The sequence below is a fragment of the Diabrotica virgifera genome, chromosome 4, assembly GCF_917563875.1.
Source record: "Diabrotica virgifera virgifera chromosome 4, PGI_DIABVI_V3a".
NCBI classification, from domain to species: domain Eukaryota; kingdom Metazoa; phylum Arthropoda; class Insecta; order Coleoptera; family Chrysomelidae; genus Diabrotica; species Diabrotica virgifera.
In genome coordinates this window covers 128836052-128859197 of record NC_065446.1, presented here as the reverse complement: position 1 = coordinate 128859197, position 23146 = coordinate 128836052, and the positions used below count along the sequence as shown (strand labels likewise).

The following is a 23146-nucleotide window of genomic DNA, read 5'->3' as shown; positions in this document are numbered from 1 at the left end:
ATGTGGACCGTATAAAGAAAAAACTTACATACCATTATTAAACAAAAGTAAAATTTTCTGAGGTGGCTCTAATAATATGATCACCCACTGTACTTATGTATTGTTTATATATTATCTATAAGTTTCATTGGTTCAAAGTGCTCATTTTTGAAAAAAATTGGGTTTAAAATAAAACATTTTTTAATTTTGAAAAAAAAAATGGATTTTTTTATGGAATTAACTTAAAAAATATTAGTAATACCAAAAATCTCAAAGAGTAATTAACTGTTCGTTGATTATGCTATGGCTGTTCAAAATTTGCGTAAACTCGTGATTAGTTACTCGTTCAAGCTATTTTAACTAAAAACTTACATACCATTATTAAACAAAAGTAAAATTTTCTGAGGTGGCTCTAATAATATGATCACCCACTGTACTTATGTATTGTTTATATAGTATCTATAAGTTTCATTGGTTCAAAGTGCTCATTTTTGAAAAAAATTGGGTTTAAAATAAAACATTTTTTAATTTTGAAAAAAAAAATGGATTTTTTTATGGAATTAACTTAAAAAATATTAGTAATACCAAAAATCTCAAAGAGTAATTAACTGTTCGTTGATTATGCTATGGCTGTTCAAAATTTGCGTAAACTCGTGATTAGTTACTCGTTCAAGCTATTTTAACTACAGCTTTTACAAAAATAAGCACTTTGAACCGACAAAACTTACAGATCATATAAATAATACATAAGCAAAGTAACTTGTCAAGTGGTAATGATAAAATTTATTTGTGATGCTAATTAGGGGGTGATTTTCGCGATTTTTTTACCAAAAAATAAAACGGACCAACAATATTTTGAGCGTAACTGACTTACTTTTAATGTTAGAAGTTTTTTTAAAAAACAAAAGTAAACCTTTTTTTAAACACTTCTAAAAAGTTGACATGAATTTTCCCTGAAAAGTGCTCCGTTTTTGGGTTATTTCACATTGAAATATTCGATTTGGAATTTGATGAAGAAGAACCTACTTTTCATTAGCTACAACACTGCTTCTACTGGGTCTACAGACCTCCTGCATACACCATTGTTTTCAATTTTTCATAAGCTATATTTTTGCAAAGAATATTTTTTTCGCTAAAATACTTACTTTTTGAGTTATCTGCGAAAAACCGTCCAAAAACATGTTTTTTTTTGTTAAAAATGAACATATATTCACTCGCAAATAACTCGAAAAGTATTGACTTAACGAAAAAACTATATAGAACAAAAGTTCGTTAGAATTAATCATTTTATCCAATTCAGGTCTTATTTTGAATGTATATTTCTCCCCTTGGAGAGGGGGTATTCCCCTCCATTTTTGTAAAATGGAGGGGATGTAGAATTGTAAACTTTTTCTTATATAATAATAGACAATTTCAACTACCTACTCCCAAATTTTCTTCCTTCCTTTATTTTTTTTGGGGTCAGATTGTTGTTTGATCGGGCTAGAGAGCAATATGAGAAGGAAGGAGTATAGGAAGAAGAGTGTGATGGTTGAAAAATTTAAGGGACTGGGTTAAATGCAGTTCTGTACAAAATCTTAAGAGCAATGGTAGATAAAGTAAAAGGATAGTGATGATGATATCCAACCTCTGATTGGGAGATGACACTTAAAGAAAAAGAAGTGATTATTATACTAAATGCAGCAGATACATTAAGAATTTGCAATTTGTACAAACTAAATTGGAAAATGGGCAAAATAATATACAGTATGTCCCTCCTGTAAGTTGTATCCATATGGAAAACTTTTTTATTATTAATTTTATGAAAAAAAGTTATTCTTTATAAAAAGTTCTGCATGGTCCAAAACCCAAGATTCAACCATCAGATATAAAATTTTATTAATGTTATACGTGGTATATCCAAAAGTTTGAATTTCACTCAAGAGTAAAGTAGCTTTATTTTTCACAATATTGAAAATTGCTATTATGAAAAATTGTTTAGAATTAAAAACTATATTCTAATATGCAATTACATCATTCTAATTGAAAAAAAAATTCTAGTCTGACTTAGATCATTCTTTATAAAGTTTTTAAGACACAAGAAGCTAGAGGAATTGCTCTATACGCTCTGAGCTTCGCTGGTGTCGCTCCTGGCGGATTACTAATTCAACTTTCACCGGTAATTTTTAAATTTATTATTTAATTGTTATCGCTTAATATTTACAACGCAAAAAATTAATTAAATTGTAATAGATTTTTTTAAGATTTTGCTAATCATTTTGACGTTGTATTGATAAAATATGAATTTCTTACTTCGAATACTTTCACAATTATCGTGTAGATGGCGCTAAGATTGATAGATTGATTTATAATTACATATTAGGGAACATTAAAAAAACTGAAATTCAGTATTTAAAACGTAAGTACATATATTTAAGTTAAAAATATATACCACAGCTTTGACCAACTAATATTTTTTATAATAAATGTTTTTAATTTTAATTTTAAATTAATCACTTTGACATTTATGTCAAATTTCCGGTAAAGGTTTACAGACTTGTCACTACTGGCGCTCGCGAATTTGTAAATATCCCCTCTACGTACGAGCTCACAGCGTATATGAATCTGGATCCTCCACATTTGTTTTTGAAAAATTATGGATAACTAGCATTATTTTCAGTTATTTCAATTATGATAACTCTTTGATTATTAATTTTACGAAAAAAAGTGATTCTTAATAAAAAGTTCTGGATGGTCTAAAACCCTAAAATACAACCATTTTATATCAAATTTTATCAATTTTATACGAGGTATGTCAAAAAACATTAATTTAGATCAAAAGTAAAGTACCTTTATAGTTCAGAATATTTCAATTAGAAGGATGTAATTACATATAATTAAATAATATAATTAGAAGCATGTAACACTGAAACATAGTTTTTAATTCTAAATAACTTTTCATAATAACAATTTTCGATATTGTGAAAAAACATATTTTACTCTTGAGCGAAATTCATATTTTTTGACATACCTAGTATAAAATTGATAAAATTTGACATAAGATGGTTGTTTTTTAGGTTTTAGACTATGTAGAACTTTTTATTAAGAATCCCTTTTTTTGTAAAATTAATAATAAAAGAGTTATCTGAATTGAAATAACTGAAAATAATGTTAGTTATCCATAATTAAAAAAAAAATGTTTTCAATTAGAAGGATGTAATTACATACTAGGATATAGTTTTTAATTCCAAACAACTTTTCATAATAGCAATTTTCAATATTGTGAAAAATAAAGCTACTTTACTCTTGAGTGAAATTCAAACTTTTTGACATACCTCGTATAATATTCAAAAAATTTGATATTTGATGGTTAAATCTTAGGTTTTGGACCATGCAGAGCTTTTTATGAAGAATAACTTTTTTTCATAAAATTAATAATAAAGAAGTATTCCATTTGGATACAACTTACAGGGACATACTGTATATGGTTAGACCTGTTCCAAAGAGTATCAAGTCTGAATTTTAGTGATTTGGAGTTAAGTATTGGAAAGTGCTTTAATAATCAATATTTACAAGTTCCAAAGAGTAACAACTCTATAATAATGTTCTGTGAACATGTCACACATATATTTTGTCATAAAATAGTAATTATTCTAGTTACAAAGTGTAACAATTCTAGTTGTTACCCTGTTTTCTCGTAATCAATGATTTTTAACTTGTTACACTTTGGAACTGGTGTATCGATTAACACATTGACGGACAGAACGTCTATTGGGACCGTGCAAGTTCGGCAAAGCGACCTCTATTTCTACGCTCTGTACTTTTATTCGCACTTTTAATTATATTGGCCAATTATATTAGTCCTGGTTGCTGGATAATTGTCAAGGCCATAGTCCAAAAAAATAATAAGAAGAAAAAATAAGATGCAGGTTATGTTTAGCAAACGTAAACAATTCTATGTAGTAAATAAAATTAGTTATTAAAATGCAGTACTGCAATCAAAATACAATTAATTAAATTTACCTTTATATAATAATTGCATATCATATCAATATTGTGGAGCAATGTATAATTTTTCTGCGTCAATGACAGAAGGTATGAAATATACGTCAATTTGACAATTTCAATTGACAACATGAATTATTTAAGATAGTTGCAATATTTCTCCGCGACTCGCGCACGGTCGTTTCTCGTTTCCCTTCCAAGTACTTGCACACTGCGAATAGACATCTAATTTCCATTGATGTAATGTGACACAACGTCTATAGACATTGAATTTTTCCTTAGAGTAGGGAGAATTTCACAATAAAATTTTCCATGCTCTAAGAATTTTTCCTATTCTACTTTGCAAAATACATAAAGTGTCACAACACTTGCTTATACATTTGACGCACTGTCCGTCAACATGTTAAGAAAAGAATATTTTGCAGAAATATTTGATATTCAGTCTCATTTTTTGATTTTGGTCCATTATGTATCATCTACATTAGTTCGTAATAAATGTTTGAAGTACTCCATGTATCTTTATGATACAATAAGTAGTCTACAAAGAAATAATATGATGATTTTTGTTTGTTAGGACAAGCATATTGGAGAAACGGTTTTAAAGGATATCACAGTAATCAACTTACAATAACATTTGAGAAAATGAAGATAAAAATCCTTCCAGCCCTTTCAGATAACTATATGTATTTGGTAAGCGATTTTTAATACTTTCTATCATTCTCCACTTTTTACAACTTTTCTTTCAATATTTCATTCTTGTAACTGTATCTTAGTTCGTAGACACACTGGCACATTGAGCTAATACAGTCCTGGCCCTTCACTTATTAAACTGTCTACTTTTATGCCGAGAATTAAACAGATTGATCTTACATAGAAAAAGTCCCTTAACATAAGCAGAAGTATTAAGTTGGAGAATATTCTAGATGTCTTTAAATAACCTAGAAATGTCTAATGATGTCTAGAACGTCAGAAAATGTATAAACATAGAGAGTTGACAGTTTATAGAACAGTTGTATTTGAAGTTTATAGTTGTTATTGTTATTGTTGTCATGTGTTAAAGTTGTAAAATTTATTAAATAAATGACATATACAGCGTGTCTACTTAAGTTGGAAACATATGGGAAACTTTTTTGTTATTAATTTTACGAAAAAAAGTTATTCTTTATAAAAAGTTCTGCCTGCTCTTAAACCTAAGATTCAATCACCAGATATCAAATTTTGTCAATATTATACGAGGTATGTCAAAAATATAAACTTCGTTCAAGAGTAAAGTACCTTTATTTCTCTCAGTATCGAAAATTCTTATTATGAAAAGTTGTTTGGAAATAAAAACTAAGGTCAAATATGCAATTACATGCTTCTAATTGGAAAAAAATATTTTCCAAATTTTTCTCAAATTTATTGATACTAACTTCGTTTTTATTTATTACACATACGATAACTCTTTTATTATCACTTTTACGAAAAAAAGGTATTCTTTATAAAAAGCTCTATATGTCCTAAGACCGAAGATCCAACCATCAGATATCACATTTTATTAATTTTATACGAGGTATGTCAAAAAATATGAATTTCACTCAAGAGTAAAGTACCTTTATTTTTCACAATATTGAAAAGCGTTATTAAAAAAGTTGTTTAGAATTAAAAACTATGTTTCAATATGCATTTACATCCTTCTTATTGAAATATTGTGAAATATAAAGGTAATATAATCTTGAGAGAATTTCATATTTTTTGACACACCTCGTATAAAATTAATGAAAGTTGATATATCATGATTGTGTCTTAGGTTTTAGACCATGCAAAGCTTTTTATGAAGAATAACTTTTTTTCGTAAAATGAACAATAAACGAGTTATCATATTTGTAATATTTAAAAACGATGATGGGTATCCATAAATTCGAGAAAAATTTTTTATTTCAATTAGAAGGATGTAATTGCATATTTGATCTTAGTTTTTAATTCCAAACAACTTTTATCATAAGAATTTTCGATATTGAGAGAAATAAAGGTACTTTACCCTTGACCGAAATTTATATTTTTTGACATACCTCGTATAATATTGAGAAAACTTGATATCTGATGATTGAATCTTAGGTTTTGGGACATGCAGAACTTTTTATAAAGAATAACTTTTTTTCGTAAAATTAATAATAAAAAAGTTTCCCATATGTTTCCAACTTAAGTAGACACGCTGTATGACATGATGGTCACACGACCATGATATAAAAGTCACAAGTGAGAACAGGCCGAATTAGCCCATAAGCCTAGCAATTACATAGGTATCCGTGTATCTACTAGCGTGGCGCTTACTTTATAGGGTGTTTCTAAATAAGTGTGACAAGCTTTAAGGGGTAATTCTACATGAAAAAGTAACGACACTTTGCTACATAAACATATGTCCTTTGTTTTTGAGATATGGGGTGTTGAAATTTTTCTTACAAACTGACAATTTATTTATTGCTTTAAAACCTGTTAAGATATGCAAAATGAAATTTGTTGGGTTTTAAGAGGTAGTTGTTGCGCATTTTTTTTATATACAATTAAAAGTTTTATATTCACCATTGGTGTGCATACAGGTAATGACAAAGAATATAAACGTTAATAGAAGGGCACTGCCCTGTAACATTTCAGCATAGGATTTTGTGCACCTACTGAGTAGGTGCATGTGGCCTAACAATGACTATGGTATTTTCAAGGGACAAATAAACGTGACCATCTGTTCCATTCAAACTCTTCTTCTAACAGAGTATATATTCTTTGCTAATGGTAAAAAAAATAGTATGTCATTGTCATATTATTAAAACTCATTTTTGAATTTTTCGTTCAATTTGTATCTTCAAAATGTACCTTCCTTATTTTTCATAAGGCCGCCATTTTTGTGGCTTTAAATAAAACATATTTACGCTTACAAAGTATTCAAAAAAAGGGCCAGGTTGTGTACTAGTGCACCCAATAGCTTGACATGTAACACCGTTGCCATATCCTCAATTTTTTCACACTATCACATTACATGCATTTAAAAAATAGTTTTGAAACACCAATAAAGTAAAGGTTTTTATGTTGTTTTTAATACAAAAGCTCAAAAGAGGCATTTTAATTATAAAAGAGTAGATAAATCAAACAGATGAATGATTATAATAAATTCAAAAATAGTTTTAAAACACCAATAAAGTAAAGTTTTATCAGTTAATCTTCTTCTTTATAACCATTTTAATTAACTTTGATTTAAAATGCATCTTTTGAGCTTTTTGTATTAAAAAACTTTACTTTATTGGTGTTCAAAACTATTTTTGACCCCCTCTCGGCGGTGAAAGTCACCCCCAGGGCAAAAGCACACATCGGCACAATATCACTTTCTTTCTTTGACCTGTTAGCTATGCTTTTGCCAAATTTCATGTCAATCCAAGCGGTTATTTAAAATTTACAGTAAAAACCGTGAAATAATGTACTAATAGATAAATCAAACAGATGAATAATTATAATAAAATATAATATGTCCAAAATAAGTCCGGAAATGGATAAACTGACTAATTTTAAGGAACTTTTGTTCTATAAACTTTTTTCACAAAGTCAATACTTTTGGAGTTATTTGCGAGTGAACATGTTCATTTTTCAACAAAATAACCACGTTTTTAGACGGTTTTTCGCAAATAATTCAAAAAGTAAGTATTTTATCGAAAAAAATGTCCTGAGTAAAAATATAGCCTGTAAAAAAGTAAAAAAATGGTGTATGCATTAGGTCTCTACGCCAAGCAGAACCAGAGTTACAGCTAATGAAAAATAGGTTCATGTACACCAAATTCCAAATAGAGTATTTCAACGTGAAATATACAAAAAATTAAGCACTTTTTGGGGAAAATTCAGTACAGCTTTTTTAAAGTGTTTAAAAAAGGCTTTATTTCTGTTTTTATAAAAAAGTTTCTAGCATCAAATGTAAGCTAGTTACGCTCAAAATAAAGTGGGTCCCTTATGTTTTGGCAAAAAAAAATCGTAAGGATCACCCCCTAATTAGTAACTTAAGTGAAATTAATTGTTACCGCTTCACAAGTTCCTTTACTTATGTTTTGTTTATATGATTTGTAGGTTTTATTAATTCAAAGTGCTTATTTTTGAAAACAATTGGTTTTAAAGTAAACTTTTTAAAAATTTTAATTTTGAAAAAAATGCTTTTTTTTTTCAAAATAACTTAAAAATTGTTGGAGATATCAAAAATCTCAAAAAATAAAAAAAGTCGGCTTAGCTTTTTTAAATCTTTTGTATTTTTTTGTTTTTCTATAAGACAAAAATTGGTTAAGATTTGGTGTTTCTAAATTTGCATACACTCGTAATTGGTGAATCGTTCAAGCCCTTTTAACTACATCCATTTCAAAAATAAGGACTTTGAACCGATGAAACTTACAGATCATATATACCAAATAAAAGGGACCAACTTTATTTTGAGCGTAACTTGTTTACTTTTAATACTACAATTTTTTTTAGAAAACAAAAATAAAGCTTTTTTTAAAAACTTTAAAAAAGTTGTAATGAGTTTTCCCCAAAAAGTGCTTTATTTTTTGGTTATTACGTTAAAATATTCGATGTGGAATTTGACGTATATGAAAATATTTTCATTAGCTGGTAACTCTGCTTCTGCTACGTATTGAGACCTAATATATACACATATATTTTTGCTAAGAATGTTTTTTTCGACAAAATACTTTTTGAGTTATTTGCGAAAAACCGTCTAAAAACGTGGTTATTTTGTTGAAAAATGAACATGTTCACTCGCAAATAACTCGAAAAGTATTGACTTGGTGAAAAACTCTATAGAACAAAAGTTGCTTAGAATTAGTCAGTTTATCCATTTCCGAAATTATTTTGGACATATATTTTTTCACCCCCAAAAGCACACATCGGCACAATATCACTTTTTTTCTTTGACTTATTAGCTATGTGTATGCCAAATTTCATGTCAATCCAAGCTGTTCTATAAAATTTAGAGGATTTGCAATATTTTACCGGTAAAGAACAGAACGTACTATATTTATCTTTTTACTTACTTAATCAGTAGACCGATTTGTACCTTTCGGTGTTGGGCCGTTTATAATACAATTCATTAATTACAATATTTTACAATCTTCTGAGGTGTCCTAGCTCTTAACGAACCCTCTCCATTCCTTCCTATTGGATGCCATCTGTGTTGCTTCCTGCCAAGTCTTACCCTTACTCTGCAGTATCTGCGAGATGTCACTGTTCCATTCTTTAATGGGTCTTCCTCTTCTGTTCTTCCCTCCCTATTGGTTTGGCGTCCCACACTCTTTTTACTTGTCTATTATTGTCCATCCGGGTTAGATGTCTGAATCATGCCAATTTTTTCTCCTTGATCTATTTATCTACTTTTTTATAATTAAAATGTCTCTTTTGAGCTTTTGTATTAAAAAACAATATAAAACTTTACTTTATTGGTGTTTCAAAACTATTTTTTAAATGCATGTAATGTGATAGTATGAAAAAATTGAGGATATGGCAACGGTGTTACATGTCAAGCTATTGGGTGCACTAATGTACAACATGTCCAAAATAAGTTTCTGTACATTAATTTCAAAACTTATGTTGAATACTTTGGAAACATTAAGATGTTTTATTTTTTGCATGAAAACGGCGCATTGTATAAAAAAAGGGAAGATACTCTTAAAACCCAACAAACTTCATTTGCATATATCAACAGGCTTTAGAGCAATAAATCAATTGTCAGTTTGTAAGAAAAATTCCAACTCCTCGTATCTCACAAATGAAGCATTTGCGGATACACATAAAGCAAACTGTAATTATTTTTTCATGTAGAATTACCCATTAAAGTTTGTAACACTTATTTAGAAACACTCTGTATGTACAGCTTATGATAGAGTCAAAATACTTATATAATAAAAATAATAGAGTATAAAGGTCGCTGCATATTATCATACACATAGCGTTTCCACTTCGTAGTGTTTAGTTTCCGAAAAATATGATTAAATGGTTTTAAATATGAACAAGTCACACTGTAAGTATAACATATAACAAGTCTGGAACGTATCATATCAGATACCTTTCAGTAAAATCAGAAATTTCAGAGACTACGCTATGTGCTGGAAACGCTACATGTATGATAATATGCAGCGACCTTTAACACAATATTGTCTAATGTGAATAATCAACTTCTTGTTTAGATTTCATGTGAAAATACAAAAGAAGCCGCAATAATAGATCCAGTAGAACCTGATACTGTGTTGGAGGCAGTTAAAGTAGAAGGAGTCAATCTTACAAAGATTTTGACTACACATCATCATTGGTAAGTATATTAGTTAATATACCTCGATAATATAAAAACCTCACAATTTTTTCGTCCAGCATCGATTTGTACAAAAATTTGGGATTAGGCTCATTTCACCCTCTAGTTCACTTTCTATATTGAGCCGTTGTACGCTTTTGGTTTTTTAAGGGTGAAAACTACCCCTAATTGTAACAAATTATAAAATAACATTTTACACTTTAATATGGTCAACATTTGGTTTTTATTAGTTAAATAATGGTTGTTTTATGCTTTAGGATATAATATAATATTTCAACCCTTAAAATCACCATTGTTGGAGCTATAATATATACAAAATTTATTTATCCTAAAAGAATGATTTCGGCTTGCATCGATTTGCATAAAAATGTGGCATTGGGATCATCTCAACCTGTACTTCATATTCTATATCATGCTCAAGGGCGTTGATTAATTTTAGGGGTGTAAACTACCCCTTATTGTCAAAAATTATATAAAAACATTGTAAACCTTAATATGGGTAAAATTTGGTTTTGATTTGCTAAATAATGATTGTATTATTAGGCGAGTTGCAGGCACCCCCCATAATGACCAGGTACTGACCACGGAGAGGTGAATGGCCAATTTTAGTCATGCTGTATATTTTTGATGGTGCCTGAAACGAAAATGAGATTTATTTTGAATTTTATGTGGGGGAACATTGTCAAAATCGCAATTTTACCCTAAAAATAAAAAAAAAATAAAATCAAGTTTTTGTTGAATTTACCTCGCTACAACTCTGTTCCGTTTTAATATTTTTTTATGAAATTTTTACACTATATAGTTCTAACATTTATCAAGACAACGATACCTGCTTCAACCTTTCAGTCTTACTCTGATAAAGGTTATGAATATTTGAAAGTAAAATATGCATTGTGCATTGCAAAGTTTAATCGCAAAAGTTGAGTGACGAAATTTGAAATTTAGCTTTTTAATCACGATTATGTTAAAGCATAGGGTACAAGTTTTCTGGAAAGTTTTAGATCAAAATGTTTTATAGACAAAAGATAGTGCATCTTTTAATATCGATGTTATGGGTGGTGAATGGCTAATTTTGGTCTTACATGATGTTTTTGACAGTGTTAAAAAACGAAAATGAAATTTATTTTAAATTTTATGTGGGGGAATATTGTCAAAATGGCAATTTTACCCTAAAAATAAAAAAAAAATTAAATGACGTTCATTGCGTTTGGCTCCCTACAACTCTGGTCCATTTTTAGATACAAATGTGTTATAGAAAAAATATGGTGCAACTTTTAATATAGACGTTATATATCCCCAAAATAACGCATTGTCAAAATTGCAATTTTCACCTAAAAATAAAAAAAAAAAAATGAAATAACGTTTAACTCGATACAACTCTGTTCCATTTTAATATTTTTTCCTGAAATTTTTACAGCATAGGTATATTTGTCACCATTGTGAAGACTACGAAAACTAGTGTAGACTTCCTTTCCTTTCCTCATAAAAGTTATGAATTTTTTAAAATAAAAGGTGCAGATTCGTGAATTGCAAAGTTAAATCGCAAAAATAAAGTGACAAAATTAAAATTTATCTATTTGATCACATTTATGTTACTGTAGAGTCCAAAGAAGTTTTACGGGGAGTTTTAAGTCTAGATATGTTATAAAAAAAATGATGCAACTTTTAATTTTAAGAAAAACGTGATTTAATTTTTTTTATTATTATGGTAAAATTCCGATTTTTACAATGTTCTGCCACCTATAATTCAAAATAAATTTCATTTTCGTTTTCAGCATCATCAAAAACATAAAATAAGACGAAAACTAGCGTTATTTTGGGGATTTATAACGTCGATGTTAAAAGTTGCACCATTTGTTTTCTACAAAACATTTTGATCTAAATTTTCCAAAAAAACTTCTTTCTACTCTACTTTTTAATTATAATAACTTTTATTATAATAAGACTAAAATCTTGAAACAGGTACCGTCTTTAGAAAGGTGAGCAACAATATATTCTGCAACGTTTAGAAAAAAATATTAAAACGGAACAGAGTTGTACCTAGCTAAACCCAAAAAATGTGATTTCATTTTTTTTTCATAAGGAAAAATTTCCTGTAGCTGGCTGTATACCATTAATTACAAAAATTGAAGAAAAAATCTTCTGTATAAAAGGTATATTTATTTAAAACCCCAATAAAGGGTTACATTAAAAAACAGAACGTTTTCGCTCTAAAGAGAGCATCATCAGTGTTCTAAGCAAGCTCTACATGCTAAGCCACCAAAAATACATGGTTTAAAACCCTTAAAATGCCGACCAAAAGTCTTACATTGGCATATTATATATTAAACCCTGGCGATGGGTGAAATTTAAGTGGTGTTTAAGGTGTTTAAATTTGACCCATCGCCAGGGTTTAATATATAATATGCCAATGTAAGACTTTTGGTCGGCATTTTAAGGGTTTTAACCCATGTATTTTTGGTGGTTTAGCATGTAGAGCTTGCTTAGAACGCTGATGATGCTCTCTTTAGAGCAAAAACGTTCTGTTATTGAAGTTATACTTCTTTAGGCGCGATTGAGATTGAGGGTGAATTTATATTGATCTGCGCGCATGCGCACACCGACAGTATGGTATTAGTCGTTATATGGACTCTGATTGGGTGTTGAAATGATCTGTCAATAATAAATAATTGTTCAATATGAAGGTAAACAAATGTATAATATATTAGTTTTATTGTTGTGAGGACAGAAACAAAAAAGTTTATAATTGTAGTGACGTTTAAATAGTTTTTAAAAGCAACAGGTACGTAATAATTGTAAATGTATCATAGGTACCTACCTATTTGAACCTACCAAAATACATAGTATGTAATACTTTTATTTACATAATTTGATTACCATCAAAATTTCTATCAATGTTCACCTAATATATTGTTTTCTTACTCTATGTTTTGTTATATTTTTTCAATTCTAAATCATTTCAATTCAAAATCAAAATAATTTAATTTAATTCAAAAATGTCAAAAGCTTAATCCGTTTAGTAAGTCGATCTTCGCACATAATGACACATTGCCTCCGTGGCGAAGTGTTTAAGGCGAATGAACCCCAATATACCAACCGCGCTGATAGCTGGTTCAAATCCCAATAAAAACTTTTATTTTTTTATTTTTTTTTATACATTTTATGATTGTAAGTATATTTATTATATAATTTTATTTTCAAAATACGTATTTAGTTAAAAAATTTTCCGACAATTTTAATGTTCAGGAATCATTTGTGGCATTTTTAATGTGTTTGTGTGTGTTTTATTCTTTTATTATTTTAATTTTTGGCACTGTTTTAATAAAAATGTTTGAGAAGTAGTAAGTATAAATTAGTTTAATATTTAAATAAAATATAAATAAAAAGTATATTAATTTCGTTTAAATCATACAATAGAAGTATAACTTCTTACGTGCGTACAAAGTACACACACATTCTTTTTTTTTAATGTCGCCCTTTATTGGGGTTTTAAATAAATATACCTTTTACACAGAAGATTTTTTCTTCAATTTCTATTTTTTTTTTTATTTTTAGGGTAATTGCGATTTTGACCATATTTCTCCACATACAATTTAAAATAAATTTCATTTTCGTTTTCAACACCGTCAAAAACATAATGTAAGACCAAAATTAACCATTTACCACCCATGGTCAGTATCTCGAAAAATAAGCGTTATTTTGGGGATTTCTAATGTCGATATTAAAAGTTGCATTATTGTTTTTTCTATACAACATTTTGATCCAGAACTGTCCAGGAAACTTCCTTGTACTCTATATTTTAACATAAACGTGATTAAAAAGCTAAACTTAAAATTTCGTCACTCAACTTTTGCGATTAAACTTTGCAATGCACAAATCTGTACCTTTTACTTTATAAAATTCATAACCTTTATCAGAATAAGACTCGTAGCTTGAAACAGGTACCGTTGTCTTCAAAAATGTACTGTAAATTTCAGAAAAAAAAATATTTAAACGGAACAGAGTTGTAGCGGGGTAAACTGAAAAACACATAATTTCATTTTTTTTATTTTTAGGGTAAAATTGCGATTTTGACAATGTTCCCCCACATAAAATTCAAAATAAACCTCATTTTCGTTTTCAGCATTCACCTCTCCGTGGTCAGTATCTCGAGAAATAAGCGTTTTTTTGGCGGTGTGCCGCTCGTCTATATGCTTTAGGATATAACATCATAATATTTCAACCCTTAAAAACCACCCTTAATAACATTGCAATTTATATAAGTAATTTAGTAGATCTATACAGAAAAAAGTAGAATTACTTACAAAAACATTTATTTGCACAAAAATACGAATTTTTAAATACAAACACAAATAGTTTTTTAGTCATCTTCATCGAGATCGATGTCCATGTCCGATTCTGTGGTATTATATACATTGAAAATGCTCTATTACACTCCCAAGCAGGCTATTCCAATTTTTCGAAAAAAAAATCGTTTTATAAACATAGCTCCTTCCTTTTGGCGATAAAAAGTTTTGTCAAAATGATTTTGTAGAGTTTTTTAAGGAGCTATGAGACTATGTGAATTAAATTCCGTAAGATCCCTTAGTTTTGTAACGGGTGCAAAGGTCATTAATTTTCTAATCACTGACTTTCGCTACGCCCTGTATGTTAGAATCATCGAATTTATATTTGTTTTCAGAGATTGTTGAGTTCTCGCAAATATTTCGCTCTGGAGTGTGTAGGTATGACGTAATTCGTTTTCTCACAATGTTAAATATTGTGTATTTTGTCGATCGTACGGTTCTCAGGATTTTTAGTGTGGGATTGGATCATCCGATATTTTTTTGTTTGTCTTCGGCTGAATATCAAAGGAGTTTAATGGTTTTCCGAGACGAGAGTCTGAAACTTTGTTGATGTAATAAATTCCATAGTGGAGATAAAGGCTATGAGAGCGTTCAGCGAGTCGCAGGTCTTTTTTCTGAGTAAGCAGAATTGATGGGAACCTAGAAAAAACTGTTTACGAATAGTGAGTGTCTTCCTATTGGCTAAGAAGAAGAAATATGGCTTGGGTAGGATGTTCTTATTATCATTCTCTCGCTATCTTATTGACAGAAAAAAATGTTTAGTTTATTCCTATTCGATGATGTATCTGATGGTTGCCGAAGTAGGAGGTGAATTCTTTTTTTGAGAGAAGGGACCTGGGCTTGAGTGAGAACAGAGGGAGTCAGTTGAGTGTTGAGTTTGGTCTGGCAGGACATTCAGTTTTGGTTAGAGCTGTCGACAAGTCAAGAAGTGGAGGCCTCGGAGTGTCCGCTGCTCGCAGCGACACCTGAGCTACCAGTTTGTGTTCCAGTTTAAGTTGGTGCAATTTTATTGCAGAAGTTTTTGTGTTTGAGTTAGTGTTTGTTCCAGTATGGCCTAAGCAAGCCACAGGCCACCGCGTTCCGCTGTTAAGCGAACGCGATATTTTCGTACCCCCATTGGTACCATTTTTCTTGATATGCAAGCAGAAGTAGAAGTTTTCTTTTTAAAGCATGAAGCTGCTTTTATTTTTGTATAATTTTGAATCCGGTTAATCAACTAGATAACAAATTCTTTTTTTTCTAATATTTTGTTCAAGTATTGCTAATTTACTTTGAGAATGCGGAATGCATACAAGGCTGAATTTTTCTATAAAAATTTTTTCTATGAACTATGGTTTCATCAATTATGTACTGTTGCTGTATTAATAATTTATAAAGTGACTTTAGTGAAGTGAAATCACGCCTTGGACTTAACAACCACCAAAAAGAACAACAGGACAGTGATTGTACAAGGTATTATTTTTTGTTATGTAAAACTTTTCTTTCATTTTTTTATTTGGTAATCTCGATCTCTATTTGTAATTCCGTGAGATCACAGATTCATAAATTCATTTTTTGTTTTAATAAATAATGTTTGATTTGCAAAATACAAGTTTATTATTTCTCTTTTCCTTCTCTCTTGTATCGTAAGAACAATAAAGAATTGGCTGAGTATAGAGTAGATAAGATAAGTTACGATATATTTGTTTTCACGATATATTTGTTTTTACGTAAAAGTATTTTATATTTTTTATTTGACTATGTTTTTGTTTTATTTTCATTTAGCTATCTCTCTTTTAAAGTTTCTATTTTGTATATTTTTGGTTCCCATAAGGTAACCAGTGGCGCCCAATATTTTATTTCTTTTTATCAGACATTCTTATTTTGATTTTTCTATTTTTTTTTATTTCTAAGCTAATAAGAGTATATTGATAACATCCCTTAAAGATCTACCCCTATATCTCTTCCGATTCTGAGCTACCGTGGACAATAATTGTTCTCCAAAGTGCATAACACGTCACATCTTCTTATGACATATAAACATCTTGTCAAATTTTATTTTCCATCAACGTTTCACTGGCATTTGACGTGTTAATGTTACAGTTTTTAAGTGGGGGAGTTTAAAGGGCTCGAATAAAGGGGTGTGTGCTCGTACATAGAGGTTTTAAACAGCTAGAACTCACTAAATATTCACTGTAAAGAAAATCTATGCATGGGAAAATTTTAGGTATTAAAAAAGCTACAATTTAGTACTCTATATTTTTTTTTTCGTATCTCCAGTATCAACCATTTCGTATCCAGATATTTTGAAAAAAGGGTAAAAATATACCAAATTGCAAAAAATGAATTTATTTTTAAACTCCAATTTTTCCAAAATTATCCCTTTTAAATAGGTCAACTTCTTGGGTGTATTGATAATACATATATTAAAAGAATTACAGAAGGGTGAAGATCAATTTTAATTAGGAGGGTAGATAGGAGGTTGTTTTCACTGATTTTTTCGAAGAAAAAAGTATTTACCAACCTTATTTTGATCATAAGTCGCTCAATTTTGATGCTACAAACACTTTTTTGTTTTTTGAAAGGTCCAATTGTATACTTGAAAAAATATTCTATAACTTTTCCTTGAAAAATGAAAAGTTTTCCCGTTATTTGGCTTTAAATATTTCTAATTATGCATTTGACGATAAAAAGCTAACCTTTAACATGCCGTATCTCGGTTTGTATTGATCGTAGAAAAATTATAAAACAGTGTTGTTTGTGTTTCTAAAAGATACAATTTTGATATCTACAGTTTTTTTGATTACATGCATATTTTTCGAGTTATTCTCAAAAAATCCCTTAAAAAGTCGATTTTTTCATCGAAAAACTGATACTTTCAACCGCGAATAACTCGAAAAATAATAGTTGTACGAAGAAAACGTAAAGAACATTTTTTCTTATAATTAGTGTTTCCATCGATTTCCATGTTTAAAATGTAATGAAAATTCCCACTCCCGAGATGGGGTGGCAACCACCCACAATGGTCCTTGGGCTATTCTCTACCTCTATGAATTTCTAGTAAATCCATGCCGGATGAAAAAATTGCGAGTCAAAATGCTTCATTTCCTGGCCTTTAAGTTTTTAATTAATTTATCAATGACTTTAAACACTTAATTTATTAGTCTTTATTTTAATTTATTTACCCTCACACTTTACTTAAAATATAATTTATAAACATTTATTTTACTTTTCTATTTACATAATACAAAGTTTGTCTGTCAATATAAAACGAACGGTTCACATAAGAATGATGGCTGGTGAGCCTTTCGCGCAGGTACATACAGTCGAGTCCGCGAGTCTTTACCCGTGCGTCATCATTTAAAGCATACGAAATAAGTCGGAAATCTATTTCAACAACAACTGACAGAAACTGGCTACTGTTCCGATTACGGGTTTTATTATAAAATTTGACATGATTAATGTAAGTTTTGCTTCAAAATTTTTGTTCAGAATTACAGCTACATTTAAAGTAGCTTAATAAATTCTTTTATTATTATTGATTAATAAATAAACAATTTATAAAAAAATTCAATAACATATTTTATTTTTGTTATTTTATTCACTTTGACGGAAATCTAAACAAAATCATTTCTTTACTGTGTGAATGACGTTAGCTTTGTATGTTTTAAATATTAATTGCCAAAATATAATTATTTACCTTAAAATTTCAAAGCGCAATATAAAATTAGTTGTGAAAACAACTGTTTGTGTGATATAAAGAAACTTCAAAACGCAAAAATTCGACAAAAACCGCAAAAAATTCAACTGACTGACAGCCACAAAAGTAAAAAAGCAGAAACGTCAAACAAATTGTGCTTAAAATATGACAACATACCGAATCGTCTTTTTTTGTACCTATCTCTTTTCAATGCAGTGAGTCTAGATGGTTAATAAAAATAACATGTGTTCTTACTTAATAACAAACGGCAGCTGGTTTGTCATGAGTTTCATGCGTGGAAGAGAATAATGCTAGATAAAAAGTATGTGTTTTATCTCGCCAGGTATTAATGACGCACGGGTAAAGACTCGCGGACTCAACTGTAAATGCTGTTTATTTGAGATATAGGTGAGAGTATCGTAACAATATGATCAGATCGACATTCTTTTTGTTTCTCTATACGCCAGTCAATGAGAGCAAGAACAGGGTATTACCTCCGAATTCTATCCTACTGCATGGATTTTAATGAAATTTTGGGAATAGCCTCTACTTATCTCCTAATTCAAAGTCTACCCTATATACTATGGCGCTTGGCTCAATCTTGGGGGCGGTTTCCACCCCTTCTCGGGGGTGGACAATTTTTTGGTTAAAATAACCTGGTTAGAGAACCTAATTGTAAGCAAAAACTGTTATATAATTTTTTGTTTGAAAACTTAATACTTTTTGAATTATTCGTGGTTGAAAATTAGCCATTTTCATTAAAACATAACACCTTTTCGAACGGTTTTTTGCGAATACCTTAAAAACCATGCATCTAACTAAAAAAACTAAACAAATCATTTTTGTAGCTTATAAAAAATCAAAGAGATTTGTTCCTTCATAAATCTTCTAGTTTTACTACATTATAAAGAGATATGGTAGGTGAAAAGAGTTTGTTTGTTTTAGTGCATGCTCAAATCTGTCTGTTCAACTTGAAATGACAGAGAAACGGTCGATTTTAGGTGTATAATGCTACCAAGTACCAATACTTTTGTAGTGCTTGAAAAGAACTTTAAAATGAGCAGTATTAAATGTCGATTACATTCAAACTAAGCGAGGTATGCTGCAAAAAAATTGACGACTAATGTATTTTAAGAAAAAATGAGAAGTATATTTAACCCTTCATCCACCAGAATGTAAATGCATCATTTTCTTCTACTATATCTTTTATTATAGTGTTATTTCTATGTTCAAAAAGTTTGACGGGTTTAAAATGAATGGTTTTTGAATAAAAAAAAAAGATCAAATTAGAGAGCGCATTTTTAAATTTTCTTAAAAATCTTCCTTTCTTTCCATGTAACTTGAAAATGATAGGAGATACACTAATGAAAATCAAGAACAAAATTTTTATCTAAAAAACTCTATATTTTCGTACTTTATATTTTTTTTTCGTATCTCTTATTATTTTCGAGTTACATGGAGAAAAAGGAAGATTTTTACGAAAATTTAAGAATGCACTCTATAATTTCATCTTATTTTTGTTTCAAAAACCATTCATTTTAAACCCGTCTAACTTTTTGAACATAGAAATAACACTATAATAAAAGGTATTGTAGAAGGAAAACGATGCATTTAAATTCTGGTGGATGAGGGGTTAAATATACTTTTCATTTTTTCTTAAAATACCTTAGTCATAATTTTTTTTTGCAGAATATCACATTTAGTTTGAATGTAATCCACATTTAATATTGCTCATTTTAAAGGCCTTTTCAAGCACTACAAAAGGTATTGGTAGCATTATACATCTAAAATCAACCGCTTCTCTGTTATTTCTAGTTGAATACACCGATTTGAGCAGGCAACAAAAAACAAACTCTTTTCACCTACCATATCTTTTTTTGTATTATAACTAGAAGATTTATAAAGGAACGAATCCCTTTGTTTTTTATAAGCTACAAAATTTTTTTATATATATCTTTTTTAGTTAGATGCATAGTTTTTAAGGTATTCGCAAAAAACCATTCGAAAAGGTGTAATTTTTCAATGAAATGGCCAATTTTCAACCACGAATAAGTCAAAAAGTTAAAAAATATATAGAACAGTTTTTGTTTAGAATTAGGTTCTCTAGCCACTTCCGTGGTTATTTTAACCAAAAAATTTTACACCCCCTTGAAGAGACGGGAACCGCCTTAGTATACAGGGTAGACTTTTGTTTCTTGAGCTTTATTTTCTACTTACTGTGAGAATACCAAGTAATCGATGTAGTAGGATGGAATTCGGAGCCAAATACCCTCATTGACTGCCCTACTAATAAAATTTGTTTTTATTTGTCAATCTTTACTTTTTTAGGGACCATGCTGGTGGTAATGAACAACTTATTAATAAAGCTTCAGGAAAGTTGCAAGTTTTGGGAGGAGATCAAAGAATTGGTGGTTTGACTCAAGAAGTAAAACAAGGAGACAAGTTTCAAATAGGAGATATCGCAGTGGAATGCTTATTTACACCATGCCACACCAGTGGACACATATGTTATTATTTAACTGCACCTGGACAAGATCCTGCTGTTTTTACAGGTACTTATTAAGTATATCGCTGGTAGCTATGATTACATAATGTGATTCCTAATACATTTCCAGTGAAAATAATAACTCTTTGATAAGTGTTGGCGATACAATTTTTTTATATGCGTGTCCGCGAAGATTATAACTAACAAAATATTCATAACGAAAAGATTTAGTTCATAATAGATACCGACGAAAACAATTATTTCCCTTTCTGTTTCTGTTTCTGCCGACGAAAACAATTATTTCTGAGAACTTTTTAGTAATTATAATTTTCGTGGACCCACAAACAGACATGATGTTTTTTGCTGATACTCCTCAAAAAATAAATTTTGTCGTTAACACTTTATTAGGGATTATAATTTTCACAATTATATAATCGAAAATAATATTTTTCGCGGCGTTCATTGAAAGTTCTACTCTTAACGGCATTTTTCGGAGTTATACTTTTCGTAGGCGGCGGCGGCGATATGTAGGTACATAAATAGGTAGACAGTAGACATTTACTAGATCTTTTGATTACTAAACTCACGCAGCCACCAGAGCTTAACAAAATTGAGAACAATATTAAGAATCACTATAAAGTTATGTACGAGCACTGTAAAAGTGTTCATGCTTCAGAAAGAAATTGACGAAAAGGCATCACTAAATGCATACCTACTGCTTTTTCAACCTTTTAACCAGTTTAAAAAAGTTTTGTAAAACTTTCTCGAATTTTCAACAGTTTTAAGACCCTTTTGAGTCGATCTCGTTATTAATACACTTTTCTGACTCATATTTTGATGTTTTTCTCCTCCTTCACCACTATAGAGATGGCTATTTCCTTCAGCTTTTGAATGTTCTTGGATATCTGTTACTTGTATAATCGCTTAAATTATTAATTCATTTAATTAATATGAGTATTTGTTCACTAACTATGTATTCAGTGATTACAATAATTTATATACTATACAATAAAGACTAACAAAAAGAGAAAAAGTGATACAGTCATTTTAATAATATATTGTTACTATGAAACGCTTAGATAAATGTTGAACATCTTTAACAACAAAATACGTGGATCACAGAATATAGTGTATTCTTTGCTTGGATCTTCCATAAATAATAAACAGTAAATAACTTTTTATTAATTTCACGCCTTAAACCAATTATTAATCAAATTAATACACTATCAATATTATTTAATTAATAACTCAAATTATTCCTGAAGCTGTGTCAAATATTTAGTAGCCTTGTTTGTCACCACATTTTGTTTGACTTAGTGCGTTGTATGACAAAGATAGCGAATGTTCGGTTTGGAAAATATCACCACGAACATGCTGTTAAGAGAGAGAGACATACTTTATTGATACAATGTACCAAAAGGTCATCGACCGAAGTCTTTCAGCCAAATGCATGCTGTTAATTTGTTCGAATCCTGGAAAAACTATTTTCTCTTCTTTTTCACCCCTGTAACTTATTAAAATAAATATATAGAAGTTTTCAGGGACTTTCTACCATCGGTAATGATGTAATATTTTTCTGCGTTTAATTTTGTAAAAATACTTTTTTATATATTAAATTTTCTTAGGATTCGAAAAAAATGAATGTATTTAAAAAGCATTGGAAAGAAATTTTGCGCCTACGCTCTTAAAGCAAACATTTTATTAAGTTCTGTACAAAGTGGCTGAATGCCTAAAAAATGACTGAAAGTACAAGCAAAATTAAATGGTTGAATGTCCAAAGGTAAAGAGACAGCTGAATGCCTTAATTTTAAAGAAACATGTCCTTATTAAATACTTGGCTTGCCTTGACTTAAAAATGTTTTCAAGGTAGAGCTGCTGGATGGAAAGTTGATGATGTTACTGCGGTATAAGCAGAGATATGCTAAACAATGCATCGGGATGTAACGTCGATATCAAGTACGGTGGTCTAGCTATCTTTGTCTGTCGTGCGAGTGTGAGCGTATCTACCAAGATGTGGGAGTAATGGAACGACAGTTACACAGATGCGTCAGCCATCATATGCTAGAGAGAGAAAGCTAAGCGCCAGTAGAGAGAGATAGATAGACCACCGACCCGAACTGCTCCGCGTTACGCTATTTTTCCGAGTTGGCCAAATCTATGTGTATAAGATCTTTGGGTATAAGTCCCCTAGGTATTTATTAGATGGTAGAGCCCGCTGATTGTATTACACTATTGGTTTTATATTCCATTGGGTGTGGAATGTAGCCGGAAGTTGGATTGATTTGGAATGGAGCCTGGTAAAAAGGAGGATTAATTACCAGTCCCTTTTTAATATTAGACGGGATTCAAATTTCTAAAAA

At 29.9% G+C, this 23146-nt stretch overlaps 1 protein-coding gene across 3 annotated transcripts in view; it reads left to right on the top strand.

Annotated features, from left to right (window-relative positions):
* LOC114329326 (hydroxyacylglutathione hydrolase, mitochondrial) overlaps positions 1–23146 on the top strand; it is a 47564-nt gene that overhangs the window by 9185 nt on the left and 15233 nt on the right. For all 3 annotated transcript variants that reach the window (XM_050649695.1, XM_028278382.2, XM_028278381.2), the window contains exons 2-4: positions 4538–4653; positions 10155–10276; positions 20630–20853. In XM_050649695.1, the coding sequence (XP_050505652.1) occupies positions 4538–4653; positions 10155–10276; positions 20630–20853 (462 nt within the window). The remainder of the gene's footprint in view (positions 1–4537; positions 4654–10154; positions 10277–20629; positions 20854–23146) is intronic.